General features: G+C 35.6%; 1 protein-coding gene across 1 annotated transcript; it reads left to right on the forward strand.

Moving 5' to 3' along the window:
• The first annotated feature begins 570 nt into the window (after positions 1–570).
• On the forward strand, positions 571–5,126 carry LOC114405983 (putative disease resistance RPP13-like protein 1). The gene is made up of 3 exons (XM_028368518.1): positions 571–4,505; positions 4,648–4,746; positions 4,908–5,126. Exon 1 carries the CDS (start codon positions 742–744, stop codon positions 4,483–4,485), a length of 3,744 nt encoding a protein of 1,247 aa, XP_028224319.1. The 5' UTR covers positions 571–741; the 3' UTR covers positions 4,486–4,505; positions 4,648–4,746; positions 4,908–5,126.
• Positions 5,127–26,112: the final 20,986 nt, after the last annotated feature.

A 26,112-nucleotide genomic window follows, 5' to 3' on the forward strand; every position in this document is an offset into this window, starting at 1 on the left:
ATGTTTAATTTTCTAAAATTATGTTAAAATATAAACTAACATGAATTTAGTAAATATTCACATTGAGGAATTGATTTTAAATTTTAAATTTAGAACTAATTCTAAGTTAAATATTTTTAGGTAACTTTTGGATCACACCAAAAAAATTCATTTTCAATTTTACTACTAACTTATTTTTGGAATAAAAATATCCAAATATAAATTACATTTGTGAAATCAACTTTGTACCGTTCATACAAACACATGTACAATCTGCTTTAATACAACTTGTCTTACAGACCATTAAAGACAGGAACTTAAATACGAACAGTACCATTGCAGCCATCCAGACATATCACAAAGAAAAGGGATCAGTGTTTTGTGAAACCTGCAAGCAATTTCAGAAATGAAAGAAAAAAACATACACCACTGCTCCACACGGTTTGGAAGCAGAAATGAAACTAGTCTAAAGTGAGGTGACATTTAAAGCGAGAAAGCTGACCATCACTAACTTTAATTAAAGCATTTTAGAAATATAATAATAATAAAGAGACTCCCAAAAAGCATCCAGGCCAACGTGATAAGTCACCCACCATAATAATACAAATAATAAAAATAAAAAAGACCATACTTTTGTCTTGCACAGCAGAACGAGTGAAGGTGAAGAGAGTTGACTTAAGCCAAATCTCATCACATCAGTTCATAGCAACCAATTCCCTTGCCTTTGTCTTTCTACTCTGATCATCTTTTGTTCTTGAGATCATGGCAGCAGCACTGGTCGGTGGTGCCTTTCTCTCTGCTTTTCTTGATGTGCTTTTCGACAGGCTGGCTTCACCTGAGTTTGTTGACTTGATCCTTGGAAAGAAGCTTAGCAAGAAGTTGCTTCAAAAGTTGGAGACCACTCTCAGAGTGGTTGGAGCTGTGCTTGATGATGCCGAGAAGAAACAGATCACAAACACCAATGTCAAACACTGGCTCAATGATCTCAAAGATGCTGTCTATGAAGCCGATGACTTACTCGACCATGTTTTCACCAAAGCTGCCACCCAAAACAAGGTAAGAGACTTGTTTTCTCGCTTTTCCGATAGGAAGATCGTTAGTAAGTTGGAGGACATAGTTGTCACACTTGAGTCTCATTTAAAACTCAAGGATAAACTTGATTTGAAAGAGAGTGCTGTGGAGAACTTGTCATGGAAAGCTCTATCAACATCTGTGGAAGATGGATCTCATATATATGGTAGGGAGAAAGATAAGCAGGCCATAATCAAGTTGTTGTCGGAGGATAAGAGTGACGGTAGTGAAGTGTCTGTGGTTCCTATTGTGGGCATGGGTGGGGTTGGAAAAACTACTTTGGCCCAATTGGTGTACAATGATGAGAATTTGAAACAGATATTTGACTTTAAGGCATGGGTTTGTGTTTCTCAAGAATTTGATATTCTGAAGGTCACAAAAACTATAACAGAGGCGGTTACTGGAAAGCCTTGTATATTGAATGATCTGAATCTACTTCATCTTGAATTGATGGACAAGCTGAAAGACAAAAAATTCTTCATTGTTTTGGATGATGTTTGGACAGAGGATTATGTTGATTGGCGTCTTCTTAAGAAACCATTTAACCGTGGGATTATTAGGAGAAGTAAAATTCTTCTAACAACCCGCAGTGAAAAAACAGCATCTGTAGTCCAAACTGTTAACACCTATCATCTAAACCAATTGTCGAATGAAGATTGTTGGTCAGTGTTTGCGAACCATGCGTGTCTTTACTCCGAATCGAACGGGAACACAACAACACTAGAAAAAATTGGAAAGGAGATTGTTAAAAAGTGCAACGGACTGCCTTTAGCAGCAGAGTCGCTTGGAGGCATGTTGAGAAGAAAGCATGACATTGGGGATTGGGAAAATATTCTCGATAGTGACATTTGGGATCTTTCTGAAAGTGAGTGTAAAGTTATTCCAGCACTGAGACTTAGTTATCATTATCTCCCTCCACATTTAAAACGGTGCTTTGTTTATTGTTCGTTGTATCCACAAGATTACGAATTTGAAAAAAATGAATTAATCTTGTTGTGGATGGCCGAAGATCTTTTGAAGAAACCAAGAAATGGTAGGACTTTAGAAGAGGTTGGTCATGAGTATTTTGATGATTTGATTTCGAGATCATTTTTCCAACGTTCAAGTACAAATAGAAGTAGTTGGCCTTATGGCAAATGTTTTGTGATGCATGACCTCATGCATGATCTAGCCAGATCACTCGGTGGAGATTTTTATTTTAGATCAGAAGAACTTGGGAAAGAAACAAAGATCAATACTAAGACTCGTCATTTGTCATTTGCCAAATTCAATTCTTCAGTCTTGGACAACTTTGATGTTGTTGGTAGAGCAAAATTTCTGAGAACTTTCTTGTCCATTATCAATTTTGAAGCTGCTCCATTCAACAATGAGGAGGCACAATGTATCATAATGTCAAAGCTTATGTACTTGAGAGTTTTATCATTTCGTGACTTCCGAAGTTTGGAGTCTTTGCCTGATTCAATAGGTAAATTGATCCATCTGCGTTATTTAGATCTCTCTCATTCAAGTATAGAAACATTGCCAAAGTCATTGTGTAATTTATACAATCTGCAAACTTTGAAGTTGTCTAATTGCAGAAAACTGACTAAGTTGCCTAGTGACATGCACAATCTTGTTAACTTGCGTCATCTTGAGATACGTAAAATTCCTATAAAAGAGATGCCGAGAGGAATCAGTAAATTAAATCATCTACAACATCTGGATTTCTTTGTTGTGGGCAAGCACGAAGAGAATGGGATCAAAGAATTGGGAGGACTTCCAAATCTTCGTGGTCAACATGAAATTAGGAACTTGGAGAATGTTTCCCAAAGTGATGAAGCGTTGGCGGCAAGGATGATGGATAAAAAACACATTAATAGTTTACAGTTGGAATGGTCTAGATGTAACAACAACAGTACCAACTTCCAACTTGAAATAGATGTGCTTTGCAAGTTACAGCCTCACTATAACATTGAATCGTTGGAAATAAAAGGTTATGAAGGAACCAGATTTCCAGATTGGATGGGAAATTCTTCCTACTGCAATATGACACATCTAATCTTGCGTGATTGTGACAACTGTAGTATGCTTCCTTCACTTGGACAACTACCTTCTCTCAAGGTCCTTGAAATTACACGATTGAATAGGCTGAAGACTATTGATGCAGGTTTTTACAAGAACGAAGATTGTCGTTCTGGGACGCCCTTTCCCTCCCTTGAATCTCTGACCATTCATGACATGCCTTGTTGGGAGGTGTGGAGTTCCTTCGATTCAGAAGCTTTTCCTGTGCTTAAAAGTCTTCACATAAATGACTGCCCCAAACTGGAGGGAAGTCTGCCGAATCACCTTCCTGCTCTGACAGCACTTTGTATTATAAATTGCGAGCTGCTTGTCTCTTCTCTCCCAACGGTTTCCGCCATTCAAAGTTTGGAGATACGTAAAAGCAATAAAGTAGCACTGCATGCGTTACCTCTCTTGGTAGAGACTATAGAAGTAGAAGGAAGCCCAATGGTGGAGTCCATGATAGAGGCCATCACTAACATCCAACCAACTTGTCTCCGGTCTTTAACATTAAGGAATTGCTCGTCAGCCGTGTCATTTCCGGGTGGTCGTTTACCTGAATCACTGAAGACTCTGCATATCGAGGATCTTAAAAAACTGGAATTCCCGACGCAACACAAACATGAGTTACTGGAAACACTGTCAATAGAAAGCAGTTGTGATTCCCTCACATCTCTTCCATTGGTTACCTTTCCAAATCTCAGAGATCTCTCAATCCAAAACTGTGAAAATATGGAATCTCTTTTGGTTTCAGGGGCAGAGTCATTTAAGAGTCTGTGTTCTTTGAGAATTTACCAATGCCCCAACTTTGTATCATTCTGGAGAGAAGGATTGCCTGCGCCCAACTTGATTAATTTCAGTGTTTCGGGCTCTGACAAGTTGAAGTTGTTGCCTGAAGAGATGAGTAGTCTTCTCCCAAAGTTAGAATGTCTTGTCATATCCAACTGCCCAGAAATTGAGTCGTTTCCAGAAGGGGGTATGCCACCTAACCTGAGAACAGTTTGGATTGTCAATTGTGAGAAACTACTGAGTGGCCTAGCATGGCCATCCATGGGCATGCTTACCCATGTCTATGTTGGGGGTCGATGTGATGGCATCAAGTCCTTCCCTAAGGAGGGTTTGCTGCCTCCCTCCCTTACGTCTCTGTGGCTATATAACATGTCAAATCTGGAGATGTTGGACTGCACGGGGCTTCCTGTCTCTCTAATAAAATTAACCATAGAGAGTTGTCCTTTGCTGGAAAATATGGTGGGAGAAAGGCTTCCTGACTCTCTAATAAAATTAACCATATGGAGATGTCCTTTCCTGGAAAAACGATGCCTCATGAAGCACCCTCAAATTTGGCCTAAAATTTCCCACATCCCTGGCATTCTGGTTGGCAGTAGATGGATTTAGCCACCAAGGATGATCAACAGGTATCTTCTAAGTCTAACCAACTACAAAACTATTTCTGTGAAGGATATGTTTTAGTTCATGTCTTTCTCCTCTTACGTTTTACTAAATCCAATTCATTCTGAAATGGAAATTGACCTTATATGTATGTTACTGAATCTACAGAGAATCAACAAATTATCAAGGGCAACGTGTGATATCATCTAAATCAAATTCACTGAAGAGTGCTGCTTAACCCCTAGCTTCGAAGAAGTAACGATAGAGGTACTAAGTAACAACATTGATAAATACTTAAATATAATGATTCTCCGGACAAATGTTGCACATCGGTGTTGTTATATTCTAACTTAATTTCTCCTTAAGATTATTGAGGCCAGAGTGAAATTCATGACAGTGGGAAACTTTTTTTTTTTTTTTTTTTTCAGATATGGTTGATTGGTTCAGAGAAATTGTACCTGCCCATGAATCTAAGTTCAAATTTGAACTAGTGCTAAATGTAACTTTTGATTTAATTGACGTGAAATTGATACTTTCTCAATAGCTGAATTTCTATTTGTGAGGTTTTTCGTTGGGTACAATGTGAAGGATGAAAAGGTGTACCAAGTGAACTTCAGAAGGATTGGAAGATTTCAGTTTATCTCTTATCTCCTGTCTTATAAATTAATAGTGGTATGATTATTGTAAAAATATGATAGATATGTAGATATGTAAGAATTGATAAAAGCATAATAAATATACAATTGTAATTCGGTAAATTGAAGAACATACATACTTCTTAGACATTACTAAAAACAAAATCAAAAAATTGTAGATCATTTTTTCCTATTGTTCACAAATAAGAATGGTACTATCAATGATCAATCTCATTTCTTTCTTGAAATTATCTATAAACAAAACAATTTTCATATTTGGTTCATCAAGAAACAATAATTTTTATATTTCTATATTATACTTACTTCTATGTTACATGTCACTATATTTGATTTTCATAATTTTTTTTAAAGATTTAGTCACTTCACATATATGTACCAGTGAAATATATCAATATGTTGGCATCAGATATAGATGCATGAAGCAAATTAAAGGACCAGTACTTTGTAGCAAAACACATTCTTCAAAATATGACATGAGATAAAAAAATAAGATGATATTTTTGTAAGTATTGGAAAAAAATGGTAAAGATTCTGAAATCAACGAGACACTAAATTTTCCACAACATCCTTCAATTGGGCCCAAGCTTCCTTTCCTATTGACAAATAACTGGTTGTTAGTGCCAGCCTTTTCTTTTTTCCAGTTTTCCATTGATGGTTAAAAGCTAATATGGACCTGTCACTCCTTAAAATTTCCACCAAAGTTTGGTAAATAAATATATAGGAGAGTGAATAATACAAGCCTTGCATTCAATCTCTAAGTTACTAGGTATATGAAACAGGTATGGGTATTTGGTTTTAGAAGGTATGTGGTTCATCACTATTTATATTATTACTACAAGAACCAGGTACACTTTATTATGGTACATTAAATTTGGTGTGAGGTTGTAACTACGTTATATCCATCTCACTTAACACCATAATTAAATTTAAAAGCAAAAAGATGAGAAAAATGCCAATCTAACAATTGTTACCAGAGATTATTGCTACCTCTCTTGCATGACAAGCCCAAGCAGCACCCAACAAAATCAGAAACAAAAGCCCCACTCTTTCCTCCATGGTTCCTGTAATTAACAAGCACTTCAAAAAGCAATGTTAATTAATTAATTTCCATCAGAAAAAAAAAGGCAGAATGATACAGAAACAGGGATAGCAGGAATTGTGCCAGAAACAGCAAGTGCAGAGCCAAAGTCAGAGGTGCAAATAGCAGGGAAGCCCAAAAGGAGAATCACTGAACCTCAGCACCTAAAGGATTAAGTTTGATGAAAAAGGGACAAAGGGTAGTGTAGCCTTGCTTGAATAGCAATTGTCTAGCCTAGGGGGGGACAAGATTAACAAATTCTGGTAGCCAAATATTCCTAGAAATATTCCTATCACAGCTCAGCACAGGAATTCTATATATTACTATGTAAATAACAAGCTAAGGCAATAAGAAATTATCCATTACCTCTACTCTGTGCTTATTCCTTCTTCTTCCTTCTAAGCTTCTCGGAGGTGCTGGACCTCGAATCTAGTAGGCTCACTTCATCGTGACATAATAATAATGTGGAACCAATCATGATAAGAACAGAAAATAAATCAATGCAATTGCATGATCAGAAAATAAAGAGGCGATATGTTATGTTCATATTGATCAGAAAATAGGGCAACGTGTTAAATAAATGTGTCAGGTGCAACAACGAGGGGACGGAGAAAAAAAAGGATGATAAAGAATGTGATTATGACTTCTACAAAGTCAAATTATTTACTTTTTTTAACTATCTATATTTTCCTTTTCACTTTCCTAATAGCCGTCTCATTAAGAGGAGTTTATGAAGTAGACTAGATTAATTTTGAAAAAGAGAAATATCATCTGATATAATTTTGTTTTCTTAATTCATGTTGAATCGATGTAGTTTAAAATTTAAATATTATTATATCTGTCTGGATTAATCTCAATTTTAAGTTTTAGTTTTATTTTTATTTTTTTCAAAAAAATTTAAGATATATAATAATTGTGATACAAAGTAATTTAAAATATTTCACCAAAAAAGTAATTTAAAATATCACATATATATAAATCATTTTAAAGCTAATAGTAATATTTTCTAAAAAAACTAAAAGTATATCTCTGTTGTACAAGTTGATTATTATATTTATATATACTTGAATAGTTACTTAATATTATATATAATTACATTTTATTTTTCATAAATAATTTGTGTAATGTAATAATTTATATATATATATATATATATATATATATATATATATATATAAGAAATAAAAATATAAACATCGATTATATCATAAAATTTTGGTAATAATAATTCTTAAGAAAATTGTGAATTAACTAACACTGTATTACATGGGTAATTATATGTTCAAAAGATTTTGTTACACGTATTTTATCAAAAAATCATTGTGAAAGACAAATTATCTTTTCTGAAAAAAAATCCAGCTCGTCCAACATGCCTTTATGGATTTACATTTTTTTTTATAAAAAAGTGTCTAAACACTAGCTTTTTACAAATTGCGTCGAACATGCCTTTTCGAATATTCTCTTTAAAGTTGAACATCTCTTTATGCTTATTGCTTTAACTATACTGAAAATATGTTTTACCCAATTCAATCTTGAATACAAGAAAAAGAAAAAATCTTATATACTAGTATTAAATATCAATAAATTTTAATTAATTTTACATGATTTAATTTAATACTATCATCTCTAAAATATCCCTTAACTAATTTAATATATCTAAACATAAGTACTCTTAAGACTATAAAAAACATATCAACATATTTGCCAATTTCATTTTCATAAATTTGAAAAATGATTGAATATCGATTTTAAATATTTCACATATCTTGTACGGGAATCGTCCTAATCTAATCGGACAAAACTATTAAAAATATTTTTTTAATATTTAATACAAATGCATATTTATGACTCAAACTTGAGAATACCGAGTTCTTTTCTTAGTTTAGTTGGATATTACTATTAGCCTTCTCTCTCATTTTCTGTTGTAACCATTTTTAGGTAGTTAGAATCAGTTGTAACGGTTTGATGATGAGTTAGTTATGAACTAACTCTTGTATATAATCTGTACTCATCATTGAATTGAATAACGAGAAAAACATTCCTTTCATTTTCTTCTTCAAGCCTTTTTTTCCTCTGTTTCAGAATATGCTATGCTATAACTTTCACATGGTATCAGAGCTCTTCAATTGAAGAGCTCTGCTGCGCACTCTCCCTGTTATTCCTCGATACAAGCACTGCTTCAATTCTCCCATGGCTTCACCTAACCTTTCAGCACTAGAGAATTCACTCAATCCTCATAGTCCATATTATGTGCATCCGAGTGAGAATCCATCAACCTCCCTTGTTTCTCCTCTTCTTGATCCCACAAATTATAACTCATGGTGCAGGTCAATGTCTACTGCACTCAGTGCGAAGAATAAGCTGGAATTTATCGATGGTTCTTTGCTGCAACTAACGCCCAATCATGGTCTTCATACTGCATGGAAATGTTCCAATAATATGGTGGTTTCATGGTTGATACATTCAGTATCACCTTCAATCAGACAGAGCATATTGTGGCTGGATAATGCCGTTGACATTTGGAGAGATCTGAAATCAAGATATTCCCAAGGTGATTTGTTGAGAATCTCTGAATTACAGCAAGAAGTTGCTTCCGTCTAACAAGGTGATGTCTCTGTCATAGAATATTATACAAAATTAAGAGTAATATGGGATGAATTAGAATCATATAGACCTGATCCAATATGTAGCCGTGTTAAAAAATGTCTATGTGATGCTCTTGTAATTGTGAAACAAAGAAAGGTACAAGATCAGGTTATGCAGTTCTTAAGAGGATTGAATGATCAATACAGCAATGTCAGGTCCAATATATTGATGATGGATCCTCTTCCCTCAATTAATAAAGTTTTCTCATATGCTACTCAACAAGAAAGACAACTCAACGGGATTGTAAGTATGAATAATCTCAGCTTGATTAATGCTGCTAATGCTTCCCATCCTAGGAATCTATGTAGCTACTGCGGAAAGAATGGACATGCTGTCGAAGATTGTTGGAAAAAGAATGACTATCCAAGTAATTTCTCATCAAATAGAGGAAGAGGGGGTCAAACTTTTATTGGTAATGGTAGAGGCTCAAATGTTGATAGAAATGGCAAAGTCTGCAATTACTGTGGTATCACTGGCCACATTGAGACAAAATGCTTCAAGAAACATGGATATCCACCAGGACATCGTTTACACAAAGCGCCTGGAACTAACATCAACAACACAGCTACAGAACCAATGAATAATGAGAACTCAACAGCAATAACTACAATCCAGGAAGGACAAAATTTAGAAATGAAATTGACATCTCAATAATACCAAGCTCTAATGAGTTTGCTGCAATAGACATCCACCAATGGATCATCTTCTTCTACACAGACAACCCATATCAATCAACTTGGTATAGTTTCTAAAACTAATTCTATTATAGGAAGTGTTTTACCTATAACTTGCACCATAAACAATGACTCTGATCTCAATACTTGGCTCCTTGACTCGGGGGCTACTGATCACATTGCATCTTCCCTTGATCTATATAGTGAGTGTAAACAGATCTCTCCCATCATTGTTAGCCTTCCTAATGGAGAACAACTGATTGCTAGATATTTTGGGACTGTGCATATTTCAAAATTTCTTGTTCTGACTAATGTGTTGTATCTACCTAATTTCAATTTCAATTTGATCTCCATTTCCAAATTGACTAATTCCATGCATTATCAGCTTGTATTCTTGGCTAATAAATGTCTGATACAGGAAATCTCCACCAAGAGGATGATTGGTACAATTGATGTTGAATCTAGTTTGTACATGCTCAAGTCAACCTCTAGTCATCACAACAGTACACCCCTTGTTGTCCCCAATCCCTCCAGTTATGTCAGTTCTTGTAATAAAATGCTCATTGGTATATGGCACTGCAGATTAGGACACTTATCCAATGAAAAAATATTAGCCATGAAACAATATTATCCCAATTTAAATTCTGTCAAAGAGATCATTTGTGATGCTTGTCATAAAGCCAAACAAAAGAAATTGATTTTTCCCATTAGCAGTTCTCATTCTCTTTATCCCTTTGCTTTAATACATGTTGATATTTGGGGGCCTTGTTCAACCACTTCTATACATGGTCATAAATATTTTCTTACTATTGTTGATGATCATACTAGATTTGTTTGGGTTTTGCCAATGTCTTCTAAAGCTGAAACTCAATCTCTTTTACAAGGTTTTGTTAAATCTGTTGAAAGACAATTTGACACAAAAGTTAAAACTATTCGCTCAGATAATGGTGCAGAATTTATCATGAGTCATTTCTTCCAAGCCACTGGAATTATTCATCAAACAACCTGTGTGGAAACTCCCCAACAAAATGGGATTGTTGAAAGAAAACACCAACATTTACTCAATGTAACCCGAGCCCTTTTGTTTTAGTCTAACCTTCCAAACATTTTTTGGTCCTATGCTTTACTTCATGCTGCTACCTTGATAAACATTATTCCTACTCCTTTTTTGAAAAATGAATCACCATACCAAAAACTCTATTATGCATTATATGATCTTAATTTACTTCGAGTTTTTGGCTGTCTATGTTACACTAGCACTCTCAGTGCTAACAGAAAAAAGCTAGATCCTAGAGCCTTACCTTGTGTGTTTCTGGGTTTTAAATCCCATAAGAAAGGTTACCTTGTGTACAATCTCCATACACGAACCATTGAAGTGTCTCGACATGTTATTTTTTATGAGAACTGCTTTCCTTTCTCAACCATCGATATTAATGATCCTACCATCCTTACTCACCCTTCCATCACTACTCATAATCCACAAGCTTTTTCTTCCCCTATAGATTCTCCTTCTCCTACACCTTTACCTCCCCAACTTGAACCTGTACCTATTGACTAGCCACATACTAAACTCATCTTATCACAGCTTTATTCTTAATATCTCTGCTAATTTTGAGCCTAAGTCTTATATTGATGCCCGTAAACATGATTCTTGGGTTCAAGCTATGCATGATGACATTTCTGCTCTAGAAAGGAATAATACATAGGTGCTCACTGATTTACCTCAACATAAAAATGTGATTGGTTGCAGATGGGTGTACAAGATCAAACATAATGCAGATGGATCTATTGAATGGTATAAGGCCCACTTGGTTGCCAAGGGCTATACCCAAATTGAAGGTCTAAACTATTTGGATACATTTTCTCCAGTAGCCAAAGTTACTACAGTCCGTCTTTTGCTGGCACTAGCTGCTTCAAATAAGTGGTATCTCAGACAGCTTGATATCAATAATGCTTTCCTTCATGGTGATCTTCATGAAGAGGTGTATATGGTTCTACCTCCAGGTATGAAATCTGCTAAACCTGGTCAAGTTTATAAGTTACAAAGATCTCTTTATGGGTTGAAACAAGCTAGTCGTCAATGGTATGCTCGATTGTCTACTTTTCTTGTAAATCATGGCTTTAAACAGCCGGCTACTGACTATTCCCTCTTTACCTTGAAAAGCAAAAATTCATTCACTGCATTATTGGTTTATGTTGATGATATTGTTCTAAGTGGGAATGGCCTCTCTGTTATCTCTTCCATTACAAAATTACTGGATGATACTTTTAAGATCAAAGACCTTGGTAATTTGAAATATTTCATTGGATTTGATGTTGCTCGTGGCACCACAGGTATTAACATTTGCCAAAGAAAGTATGCTTTGGACCTTCTCAATGATACTGATATGTTAAATTGCAAGCCTGTTTTTGCCCCTTTTGATTTTAACAAATTTATAAACCGATTCATCGTATAAATTAATTAAAAAAGAACTAATAACCAACGCATCGCTTCGGATTATCTAGATCTAAAGAACTAGTCAAAACAAAAAAAAAATATAAAAAAAGATATATTATAGCAACTGAACTATTGTGAAGCATAAAAGAACAAAAATCTTATTTAGTTGTAAAGCAATAAAATTATACAGATAAATGAAGAGGTGAAAGAAAGAGAGAAAAAAAAATCAATGATATAGAATTCGAATATGTAAAGGTCTATGGGTTATCTCATAAAAGGTAGTGTAATAAAGCATCAATACTTCACAATTACTCTTTTAACCAATTTTCATAGTTAATTTTAAATTTAAACATTTCTTTTTATTTTTCAAGTTTGTTAATAAAAGGAATGCATTAAAATATTTCAAAACTCTCTCAAAATAATGGGCACTAAATGTCCACATTGGGAGAGCATTGAATATTTCTTCAATTAAAATAGAAAAAAGTAGAAAAGTAACCTAGGTCCTAATTCTTCATGAAAAGTTTCAAGGCACATGCATAGGGCTAAGGTAAAATGGTTTTCTGCAATTTTATCCCCACGTTCAAGTTGTTATATGCTGAACTCTGGTCAACATTTTCACCTCATGTGATGCAATTCACAACACCAAAATTCGATCAGACAGCTTTGGTCTTTTTCGGATTCAATCTTAGAATTCATGTGCATAAAATAAAGTTACCATTGAAAGCAATCCCAGCCTTTATATTTATAACACTTACCATATACCAAGGAGATTTTACCATGTATCAAACCAACTAAGGTAAAGCCAACGTGCCAATATATGTATAAACATTGAAAGAATAGAATAACCTCATGCATATGAGAATTATAACATCAGCTTACAAGAGTCACATTCACATGAATCACCTCTACAAGTAGCATGACAAGTCACAAGTGATGAACAAACTTTAGTTAATATACAGGCAAGGTAAATTAAACAACAAACAAGAAATTTAGTCGAGCACAATAAGAGGATGAGATGAGAACAGATAAAAAGATGCAATATAATCTCATTGTTTTGTCAGCACAAAAGCAAGCCATTATTCACCTCAAGCTCAGTGTTGGCTTCTTCTTCTTTTGTTGTTTTGTCAATAGAAGGGAGAATCGGCCAAATCCAAATTTCTTTCTCTTTGCAGAAAACGGCTTCTGACCATTTTCCTTCTCAGCTTGCCTATCAAAGGATGGATCCGCGTTTTGTTTGCGTAGCATCTGGCCAAGAGACACCTTGATTCGCAGCCTCTACCCTTTCAAGAGCTTCCTCAAGGGCCTTCTTGCTGGTTTTAACTTCTTCTGTGACTTCTTTTACCTTTCTCAAAATGTCCATTTTAGATACATTTGCTTCATCAACTAGCTAGATGCATAGCATCTACAACTCTCTTCTTCGATTGTTCCTCGGTCTCTCGCACCTTGCAGGTTAGAGCAGTATACTCTTCAAAGGAAAGGGTAACTCCATCATGCTTTTCCACACAATCTCCAGCTGAATTCTCATGATGAGATGATAAAGCTTCGGCCGCTTCCTTCATTTTTTGGGCATCGATCAACCTGATTTCAGCAGCTTTTATCATAGCTTTTGTCTGTTCAATCCCAGACATTGCTTTCATGACTTCTGATTTAGCAGCTTCTCCCATGCTCTTGAAATGCTCTGCTTAAAAAGAACTGAAAGTAAACATTCACACAAAAATGCGGCACTATAGTATCTATTATAAGTCAATACCAAATTGCACTCTCTTACCTATGCATTAGAAAATGATCTAGAGGACAAAACTCAGATACAATTTCTTAGATTTTTTAGTGTTGTTTTCCCATCAAAATTAGAGTTTCACTTTGAGAACTTGTATTGAACTTTAATGCAAACATTAATTAGGCAGATTATCGAGATGAAACTTCAATTCTAACAAGAGAACAACACAAAAATCACTTAAAGAACTGCCTTTAAGTTTTGTCTTTATCTAAAAAGAAAATTCTTACAAAAATATTAGACTGCAAAAATAAACCCAGCGAAGATATCATATAAATGACCTTCATTATCACCGCAAAGGGTTTTTAGCCGTTAGCATAGCACCAGAAAACAAACAAACAAACAAATTATTATTATTTTGAAGCTACAAATAAATGATTATCGTTTTTCAGATCCAAGCCACCCAAGTACTATTGATTTAATTAATTGATGTGAAATTGACACTTTCTCAACAACTGAATTTTTAATTGTGAGGTTTTTCATTGGGTACAATAAGAAGGATGAAAAAGTACCAAGTGAACTTCAGAAGGATCGGATGATTTCAGCTTACCTCATTTCCCATCTTATAAATTAATAGTGGTATGATTATTCTAAAAATATATGATAGATATGTAGATATGTAAAAATTGATAAAAACATAATAAATATACAATTGCAATTCTATAAATTGAAGAACATATATACTTCTTAGACATTACTAAAAACAAAAAATTGTAAATCATTTTTTCTATTGTTTACAAATAACAATGGTACTATCAATGATCAATCTCTTAATGGGAACAATTTTTATATTTGGTTCATCAAGAAACAATACTTTTAATATTTCTATACTATTCTTCTGTGTTACATGTGACTATAGTTGCTTTTCATAATTTTATTTTAAAGATTTGGTCACTTCACATATATGTATCAGTAAAATATATCAATATGTTGGTATCAGATATAGATGCATGAAGCAAATTAAAGTATCAGTACTTTATAACAAAACACATCATCCTTCAAAACATGACATGAGGTATAAATTAGATGATATTTTTGTAAGTATTGGAAAGAAAAAATAAAGTTTCTGAAATCAAAGAGGCACTAAAATTTCCACAACATCCTTCAATAGGGCCCAAGCTTCCTTTCCTATTGACAAATAACTGGTTGTCAGTGCCAGCCTTTTCTTTTTTTCCTGTTTTCCATTGATGGTTAAAAGCTAATATTAACTTGTCACTCCTTAAAATTTCCACCTAAAATTGATAAATAAATATATAAGAAAGTGAATAATACAAGCCTTGCATTCTATCTCTAAGTTACTAGGTATATGGTACAGGTATGGGTATTTGGTTTTTAAAAGGTATGTGGCTCATCACTATTTATATCATTACTACAATAAACAGGTACACTTTATTATGGTACAGTAAATTTGGTGATACAAAAGTAATTTAAAATATTTCATCAATTTTTTTTAAATATCACATATATATAAATCATTTTAAAGCTAATAGAAATATTTTCGAAAAAAAAGGCTAAAAGTATATTTCTGTTATACAAGTTGATAATTATATTTATATATACTTGAATAGTTACTGAATATTATATTTAATTAAATTCATTTTTCATAAATAATTTTAAGTAATGTAATAATTTATATATATATATATATATATATATATATATATATATATAAGAAATAAAAATATAAGCATCATGGTATCATAAAAATTTTGATAATAATATTTTTTTTAAAAAAATTGTGAATTAACTAACTGTGTATTACATGGGCAATTATATGTTCAAAAGGTTTTGCTTATACATATTTTATTAAAAAATAATTTTGAAAGACAAACTATCTTTTCTGAAAAACAATCCAGCTCGTCCAACGTTATATAAGCATTAAACAAAGTATCCAAAATATGGATTTACATTTTTTTTATAAAAAAAAAGTGTCTAAAAGTCGTATTTATAAACTAAGCGTCCAACTCTTGCTTTTTACAAATTGCGTCCAACATGCCTTCTAGAATATTCTCTTTTAAATTGAACATCTTTTTATGCTGTTATTGCTTTAACTTCTAGCTGGTTTTAATTTCTTGTGTGGCTTCCTCTACCTTTTTCAAAATGTCCACTAAAAGATAATTATTCACTTTTTATTTAAGTCATCTAAATCAAAAAATCAATTTCTAATATATTTGTACCTTATCTTTTAAATGAAATTCTACATATTTTTACACAATCTGTGAATTCTCATGATGAGATAAAACTTTGATTTCTGTGAGGGCAGCAGCTCTCCAACTCTTTTAGGACATCAAGTGTTTCCCTTTCTTCCAGGATCAACTCTTTCTCCAATACAACAGCTTGCTCCTCCAGTTTTTCAGGGTCAAGCTCTTCTGCGTGATTTGGCTGAAAAAAGAAGAGAAAAAATTTAAAAAGAACTGAAAGTAAACATTCACACAAAAGTGAAGCACTATAGTCTATATTATATGTCAATACCTAATTTCACTCTCTTAGCTCTCTGCATTAGAAAATGATCTTGTCTTTAGTTATCTAGGGGACAAAACTCATACAAATTCTTTGATTTTTGAGTGTTGCTCTCCAATCAAAATTAGAGTTTCACTTTGAGAACTTGTATTGAACCATACAAATAAAAAAGCTTTTAAAGAGAGAAAAAAAATACAAAATGGGTTACCCCAAGAGCAACAAAATGCATGTAAACCTCCTAACATTATTTTCAAATCTCACATATAAAAAAAATATAATTATTACCACTAGTTTGTTCCTTTAATTCTACTTTATTTTAAAATATAAATAAAAATTTCTACCTTTTAATCAGTAATAATAATAATGAAAAATGTGAAGGGAATTAAGGTTGTTTTAACTATACATATAAAGAATGTGCAAACATGAGCAGCAAATTTTAGGGAGTTTTTAGGCCCATTTGGATGGTGGGTTTAAATTTTGTTGTTATTATGAATTGAAAAAAAGGTTAGGATGTTATTTAATACAGTGACGGAGCTTGAATATTTTTTATAAAGGCATCAAATATAAAATAAAAAAATAAATCACACTAATTATTTTTAAAGTTTTGTGAAATTAAACAATTTTCCCGTTTTTACTTATTCCTAGACTAATTTTTTAAATTTTTGAAAAATATACACCAATACTCTTAACTCATACATTACACTAACTAATTAATTATTTTTTTAATTATTTAAAAATATTACATCGTATTTTCCTATGAGAAAATTTATAGTTAATGTTGCAGCCGTAATTTATGTAATTTTACAAAATTTAAGAAGAAAATAGTGTAATTTACAAAAAAAAAAAATTAATACATCGATCTTGGAGAAATAGGAAAATGTTAAAGAAAAATGTAAGATATAATAAGAGATATTGGATAAGAAAGAAGGAAAAAAAGTGTTATATGAAAAAAAAATGTATATTTTTTAATAAAAATTTATATCTCATTACATTTCATAATTATCTTTTTCTTTCATTTTACAAAAATTATTATAGGAATTGTTATAAAATTATAAATATTTCTCTCGTCCCGTTATAATTATCATGCAAAAAATTAAAATTTATCTCAAAATAATTATTATTTTAATTTTTCAATATAACATTAATTACTTTTTTTTTACTTATCTCCATTATAATATTAATGGTGAATTATAAATTTATTTATAGGTATATTTTGGGATTAAATTATATAAACTTTGGTAATTTTTCTCTCATATTTCTTCCTTTTTGTACAAATAATTATTATTTTATCATCATTTAAGTTTTTGTGCAGAAAATATTAAAAGTGAGTGATTTTACGATGTTTAGTGAACAAAGTAAGGTCCAAGAGAGCATATTGGAATTCTAAAGTGGCACGCTTGGTGCGTCTCAGGCACTTAGCCACAGGAAGCAAAACTAATTTAGGGAACCAGGCTAATTCTGAAAAGAGATGCCCTTAGCTTGAGGTTACTGTCATACTCGTTATGTACGACAAGCACGCTTAACACGAAAGTTGCATGAAAACTAAGTTAATATACACCTATAAAAGAAGAAGAACTATTGGCAAGAATTCTATTTGCCTCTACAACTCCTTTTCATTGAAATGTACCCATGTGCTTCTATAAATAATATACAAATACCTAACTTTTCACAAACATGTCATCGGTAACTGCAACATCATTTGCATTGATATTTTAGAAGTCCTGAGAACCTGAGCACTTACTTGAATATGAAGAATTCGATATTCAGTTTCCAGTTAAATAATACCCTGAAAATATATGAATTAGAATGAGTATTTATAAATAAGATAGCCCTTCACAAGTTGATATAGCTTGAAATGGAAGGGAAGATGATAGCACCAGCAGCCAACCGAAAGAAGATGACCCCATAGTATCACGAGAAGCTAGATCACGAAGGAACTGCGCACGTCCTAAGTACTTAGAAAACTACGTATAAAGTGTATGCATGGTAATAGAAGCTTCTAGGCCATTAGTTAGTTACAGGTGGTTAGTTAGTTACAACCACCCTAACTGTAAGTGGCTCTGCCATTAGCGTAACGGGACTTGTATAAAGCTTGATACGTGCATGAATAAAACGCAGAGAAGAATCATTTTCTTAGCAAATTAGTTAGTTTCCTTAAGGAGGGACCTTGACCTTGAACCAAGGCGCTTACCCTACCCTCTTGCTCCTATCATCTAATCCGACCTGCTACCATGGCTGAGCACGGTACCCGCCGCACCACCATCGACCGCCTTGAGGAAGCCATTGCCACCCTCTCGGAGAAGCACTCAGACTTAGCCAGCAAATTCGAAGCTATATGCGAGCGTCTCTCTCGCATGAACCCCACGCCACCTCCACCCCCTCCTCTTCACCAACCACAGCGTCCACCAGTTAAGCTAGAGGTGCCTCGTTTTGACGGACATGATCAATTAGGATGGATCTTCAAGATTTCGCAATTTTTCGATTACCAAGGGACGCCAGATGAAGAATGCATTACAGTGGCATCCTTCTATCTCGATGGGCCTGCGTTAAGCTGGTTCCAATGGATGTATAGGAACGGCTTCATCACGTCGTGGCCGGCACTACTTCAAGCCATCGAAACCCGCTTCGCACCTTCCTTCTAAGACGATCCACGCGGAGCGCTATTCAAGTTGGTATAACGAGGCACGGTCACTGCCTACCTCACCGAGTTTGAGAGGTTAGCAAACCATATTGTGGGATTGTCTCCTCCAGTTCTTTTAAGTTGCTTTATTTCTGGTTTGAACCCAGAAATTCGTCGAGAAGTTCAAGCTTTCCAGCCAATATCTGTACCCCAAGCCACAACACTTGCTCGTCTTCAAGAAGACAAACTAAATGATCGCCGAAACCAACCTTCACAACCCACCAATCTTCTTCCTTAAACACCCCTACCTATCCACCAAACCAGCCAACTCGTCCCAAACAACCCTTCATTCAAAGAACACGGGAGGATATGGCACTTAGACGAGAAAGGGGCTTATGCTATAACTGTGAAGAAAAATGGAGCCCTTCCCATCGTTGTAAGGGAAGAGTTATGTTCTTCATCGCAAATTCCGATGACCCTCCTTCCTCGGAGACACCCGTACCAGAACCTCCTTCCCTCCTTGAACCCACATCCCTCACAACCTCAGACGACCCTCACCCAACCTTTGACCCAACACCATTACAACCACATGTTAGCCTTCATGCCATGGGCGGTGTACCTGCTACGAATACCTTCCGTCTTTACGGCATGATCAACAACACGCGTATCACCATACTAGTGGATAGCGGTAGCACTCAAAACTTTGTGCAACCACGTGTTGCCAAGTTCTTGAATCTCTGCATGCACGATACGACTCCACTCCGGGTTATGGTAGGGAAAGGTTCCGTTCTAGACTGCCGGCAGCTATGTCCCAATACCAGTGTAATCATTCAAAATCACATTTTTGTTGTGACCTTGTGTGTTTTGCCGTTAAGTGGAGCTGACGCGGTTCTTGGAGTCGAGTGGTTGTGCACGCTTGGCCCAATTGTGACGGACTATTCCATGTTCACCATGCAGTTTACTCACTCTGGCCAACACGTCACTCTTCACGCTGACGTACAAATCGACGAAAACCCAGCCTCTGCCCACCAAATCAGGCGCATGCTCACCACAAATGTCACATCAGGTCTCTTCCACTTATCCCTTCTACCCATCACCAAACCCGAACCCGCCTTAGATCCACCTCACCCCATCCCCGCCATTAATGAGCTCCTGCACAAATATCATTCTCTGTTCCAGCAACCCTCGACCTTACCACCTTCCCGCCAGCATGATCACTACATTAACCTCCTCCCATTCTCCAAACCCGTCAATGTTTGCCCTTACAGGTATCCACATTTCCAAAAACGAAAATTGAGAAACAGGTAACGGCGTTGCTGGATTCCGGCCTCATTCAACCTAGCCGAAGTCCATTCTCGTCTCCATTACTTTTAGTGAAGAAGAAAGACGGAACATGGCGTATGTGCATAGACTATCGCGCACTTAATTCGATCACTGTACGGGATCGCTTCCCTTTACCAACAATCGAAGAACTTCTCGACGAACTAGGAGGCGCCTCCTGGTTTTCAAAACTTGATCTGAGACAAGGTTTTCATCAGATTTTGATGGCGGAGCAAGATATACCGAAAACAGCTTTTCGCACGCATCATGGACACTATGAATATCGTGTCATGCCTTTCGGTCTTTGCAACGCGCCATCAACATTTCAGGCAGCCATGGACGCCGCCCTGGGTCCTTTCTTGCGAAAGTTTGCAGCAGTTTTCTTTGATAATATACTCATATATAGCTCAACCCTAGCTGATCATCTGCAACATCTAGAGTGTGTTTTCACTTCTTTGTCTCAAGCTCAATACTATCTAAAGCGTTCCAAATGTGTTTTCGGGCAGAGACAACTAGACTACTTAGGTCACGTAGTCTCGGGTAGCGGCGTACAACCAGACCCTTCCAAGGTCCAAGCAATTATCAGTTGGCCTACACCCCGTTCTCCTCGAGAGCTTCGAGCCTTTCTCGGCCTCACAGGTTTTTATCAAAAGTTCATTAGGGGTTACACAACTGTTGCAGCACCGTTAACCAAGTTGCTTTGCAAAGATGCTTTCAAATGGGTCCCCGAGTCTCAGATTACGTTCGAACAACTCAAAGGCGCAGTCACGGCAGCTCCGGTCTTGGCTCTTCGCAATTTCACGCTATCTTTTGCCGTCGAAACGGATGCATCCAATAACGCTATGGGTGTTGTCCTCCATCAACAAGGTCACCCTATTGCGTTCTTCAGCAAACCCTTCTGTTCTCGGCTGCAAATGGCTTCCACCTATGTCCGTGAACTACATGCAATCGTGGCCGTCGTCTGTAAGTGGCGGCAGTACTTGTTAGGCCACAAGTTCATGATTTACACAGATCACCGCAGCCTCCGCGAGCTTATGTCTCAGGTGGTCCAGACCCCCGAGCAGCAGTTTTATATGGCTAAGTTACTTGGCTTTGATTATGATATTCAATACAAAGCAGGAGCCTCAAATGTTGTTGCTGACTCTCTCTCGCGCATGGAACCTCCAACTCAGACACACTACTTCCTTCTTTTCATGCCTCACCCAGATTTCATGACTAAGTTGAAGGAGACTCTCGTAGAAAGCCCAGATTTTCGACAGCAGCGTGATAACATCCAAGCTCGACCCCGTGATTTCCCAGATTTTTCTCTCTCAGATGAGTTCATCCTTTACAAGGGCGCCATCTGGATTAATCCTAGGAATCCGCTCATCCCGGCTTTGCTACACGAATACCACTCCACTCCCCTCGGTGGTCACTTTGGTATAAAGAAAACCTTGCATCGTCTCCGTTGAATTTTCAATGGACTAGCGTGCTTGAAGATATCAAGTCCTTCATTCGGAGTTGCACAACTTGCCAGCAAGTTAAACACGTTACGCATAAGAGTGCTGGGCTACTACAACCCATACCGATACCCACCGGAATCTGGGAGGATCTCTCCATGGATTTCATAACTCATCTTCCTAGCTCTCACGGGTTCGCAACCATCCTAGTAGTTGTCGATAGATTCTCGAAGGGGGTTCATCTCGGTGCCTTGCCTACCCACTATACAGCTTACAAGGTAGCCAACTTGTTCCTTGAGGTCGTATGCAAACACCACAGGTTTCCCATAAGCATTATTTCCAACAGGAACCCCATCTTCATCAGTTCCTTCTGGAGTGAGTTGTTCAAACTAAGCGGGACTTCACTGTGCATGAGTACGGCTTATCACCCGCAGATGGACGGTCAAACGGAGGTGATGAACCGCACTCTCGAACAATACCTGCGTTCGTTTGTTCACCAGCAACCAACTGAGTGGCACAGGTTCCTAGCGTTGGCTGAGTGGTCCTACAACACTTCGCAACATTCAGGTACCAGCCTTACCCCTTATGAAGTTGTGTTTGGCAAAGCTCCTCCATCGTTTCCAGACTATCTTAAGGGGACATCGAGTAACGATGTAGTCGACACAATGTTGTGTACAAGGAACGCGATTCATGAAGTCCTTCAAAAGAAGCTTGCCAAGCCCCAGCATAACATGAAACACTTCGCTGACAAGTCACGACGAGATGTTGAGTATGAGATTGGTCAGCTAGTTTACGTGCGCCTACGGCCCCATCGGCAACTTTCCGTACGAGACCAGTCCACAAGCAAGCTTACCAAACGATATTTCGGACCCTTCCAAGTTCTGGAACGCATTGGCAACGTTGCGTACCGCTTACAGCTCCCTGACGGGTTGAGAATAAACTCTGTATTCCATTGTTCCATGTTGCGCCCTCATCATGGCCCCTTCGAGCTGCCAACCTCGTCACTTCCTCCTCACGCTCTCGACAACCAACCTATATTGAGACCTTTAGCAATTCTGGATTCACGTCTGGACACCTCAACTACCCCGCCAACCCGTTTTGTATTAGTTCAGTGGGTGGGTCTCGCGCCAGAAGATTCCACATGGGAGAAGTGGGATGATCTTTGTCACTCACATCACCTTGAGGACAAGGTGATTTTCCCAGGGTGGGATAATGATAGCACCAGCAGCCAACCGAAAGAAGATGACCCCATAGTATCACGAGAAGCTAGACCACGAAGGAACTGCGCACGTCCTAAGTACTTGGAAAACTATGTATAAAGTGTATGCATGGTAATAGAAGCTTCTAGGCCATTAGCGTAACGGGACTTGTATAAAGCTTGATACGTGCATGAATAAAACGCAGAGAAGAATCATTTTCTTAGCAAATTAGTTAGTTTCCTTAAGGAGGGACCTTGACCTCGAACCAAGGCGCTTACCCTACCCTCTTGCTCCTATCAGAAGACACAATTTTACAACATTGGTAATTGGCCAAAGACTTAATTAATCACAATAGCCAATCACATGACAGATGTAAAAGTTGGTGCTCTACTTATATAATCCCTCTGTCAAACTTCAATTTTATGTTATATATGTCGTGGTTTGTCTCTCAAGGGACTGCAAAATAACTGGCTTTTTAGTTATAAAATTTAAGATTTAAAAGCATATTAAATGTTTATTGGGTGCTTTCATGAATACACTATATAATTCAATCTCAGATCTCCCCTAACCTCCAAGGCTTAAGACATATAAACACAAAATTAGTATGTGGCATGTCAAAGTCAAAGAACAGTAACATAGATAACCATAGCTTCTGTGAACCACATGATAGGCGGCTGCAAGGGTTTCTTCCCCACCCGAGTCAAACACACATCCCCATTCCTAGAGTCCAATGTATAAATTACAACTATTTATGGCCATCTACTGAATCTGTTTGTCTGAGTCAACCTACCCTCACGATTTCAATTAGATCCATATTGTACATATCACAGCTCAGAATCAACTAAATTGTTGAAGTGGAAAACAAACAAAACATTCTACGGTTTAACAGAAATGCATGTATTTTAGAGATAACTAGCATCAAAACTCATTTTAGACAACATTTGACAACTTTGTTTCTGGTTCAAGATGCATTTCTAAGCCATCAGAGCAAGAACATTAAATCATGCCACTAATTCCATGTAAACACTTATCGAACACAATGTCCGTCAAATCGAATTTGCAGCATAATTGACATTTCACATTTTAATAAATAAATAAAAATGATCAGAAAAACCAATCTTCTCTCTTACCTCTCATTTCCCAAAGATAACACTAGAAGTCCAACCAATCACTTCCCCCGGAAGGGTTCCTTCTTGCCGTTCAGGTGCTAAGCTGCCATTCTATTTCTTCAGCCAACACTGAACCAACGAAATCAATTGCTATTATGCTATGTTTTATAGAAGTTCTCCCATTTCATACTATGAAAGCTATGCACTTTAACTTTGATAAAAGTTTTGTCATTTAACTTTTCCATGTGATAACTTGATTTAACTTAGGGCACTGGTTAAGAATCAAAAATGGAAATTTTTTGTTGGAAAATGTAATAGAGTACTTCTGTAGGATTTCTAGTACAACTCCAATTGTAAAAAATAAAAATAAAAAATTCATGTGCTCTACTTAGCAGCACACACTAAATTATAGAGAAGCTCGATTCATTTTACTGTTTTTATATTTTTCTCTTGCTTATGCAGAAGTTAGTCCTAGAGAGCCTAAAGTTCGAGGTCAACTCTAAATAGCAAGAACGAATCCATAAAAACCAACCCAAATGAGAGATCATCAAACATAAGGAACTCCTAAATCAGCAAAACTGAGAAGTAATTAACAAACTTTACTTACCTTACCAAACTTGGATCCACAGCTTAGAACGGAGATGTTACCGGAAGGCACAGTGGAGGAAACGAAGAAGGGCACAATGGCGGAGGCTAGGTAACAGAAAGAAGCAAAAACCTTAATGGTGGGCACCAGGGATGGCATGAGAGAGAGGGCACGAGATGGAGGGCACAAGGTAAGGTAATGGTGGGCACGATCAAGCTGAGATCAAAGACACTTCAATTAGCAAAATTGCGATGACGGTTTTCTCTAAAAAAATGTCGTTGTCTTCGTTGCTTGTAATTACGATACTTCCATGCATCAAATATGATGATTTTTTTAGTGAAACGTCATCATTTTTAGGAGGGGTTATTTACAACACTGCCACCGCGTCAAATATGACGATGGTTTTGGCCAAAAACATCGTGATTCATGCACTCATATATTTACAATATTGTCACCGTGTTGTATTCGAAGATGGTCCTCCAACAACCGTCGTCGTTCAGATGTCGTTTAATTTTTTTTTTTTAGTAGTGGTTGGTTGAGGAACAATTTCCTTAAGTAATGTTTCCTAGAGTGAAAAAACATGAAATGAGATAAATCTAAAAAATTAGAATAGAGTATAAAAGGGTGAGATTTACTCTATTTTATTGTTCGTTATTTTAATTTTTGCTCTTTATTTTTTCAAACAAACATAACCTTAGAGTATGTTTGAAAGGAGAGATGAAAATAACATTAAGAAGAAATTATATATTTTTTTAATGAGATTTGCACATTTTACACTCTGTTTTAATTAAAAAAATTCTTATATTTTTATTTTTTTTTTCAATTTACATCATCCAAACCAAACACACCATTAGAGAAACAAAAACCATCCAAAATAAAACTTAAATACTTTGGATATAAACAAATTGACTATCCCAGAATAATAAAATTAAAAAATTAATCTTTGACTTTATAAAATGACTTTTACATTAATCTTTTTTATTAATACAAAATGACAATGAAAAATAAGAAAAAAAAAATATTAAAATAAATTATTTTTAAAGTTAAAGACTAAAAAAAATTAGTTTTATGGACTAAAATGTTTTAGTCATATAATTTTGAGGCTAATTTTAAGATTTATTGAAATACATGGAAGATTGTTGTGTTTCTTTTGAAGTATTTCAAAAGATTTAAATTTTAAATTCTTATAGATAGATGACATATTTAATGCTCCAGAATTTGTTGTCTTAATTTCAAAAATCCTTTTAATAAGAATTTTCTTCTTTTCTTTTTATTTAAACGGTCTAATTATCTCGATTAGTTTCTTTCTGTTTGAATTAAAAGTTATATTGCCTCAATTAATTTCTTTCTATTTTTATTAAAATAGTCTAATTACCTCAATTATTTTCTTACTATTTTTATGTTTTCCTTACCCTATCAAGTCCGCCCACTTTTATATTCAGAGAAACCAAAAACAAAAAAACATTTTCTCTCTTTGCTCTTTCTTTTTCTTTGGATTCTCCTTTTTTTTTTTTTGTTCTTGTCTGTCTCTATTCCCTATTCATCGGAAATATTTATTAAATCCGAGGAGATTTTTGATTTTATGCAAATAAATCCTTGAGGACAATGTTTTAACATAAGCTAATGTTATTATCT

This window comes from Glycine soja, chromosome 3, assembly GCF_004193775.1.
Source record: "Glycine soja cultivar W05 chromosome 3, ASM419377v2, whole genome shotgun sequence".
Lineage (NCBI taxonomy): Eukaryota > Viridiplantae > Streptophyta > Magnoliopsida > Fabales > Fabaceae > Glycine > Glycine soja.

Bases quoted from the DNA above. Each gene is read 5' to 3' on its own strand.
- LOC114405983 (XM_028368518.1), top strand. From the start codon at position 742: ATGGCAGCAGCACTGGTCGGTGGTGCCTTTCTCTCTGCTTTTCTTGAT.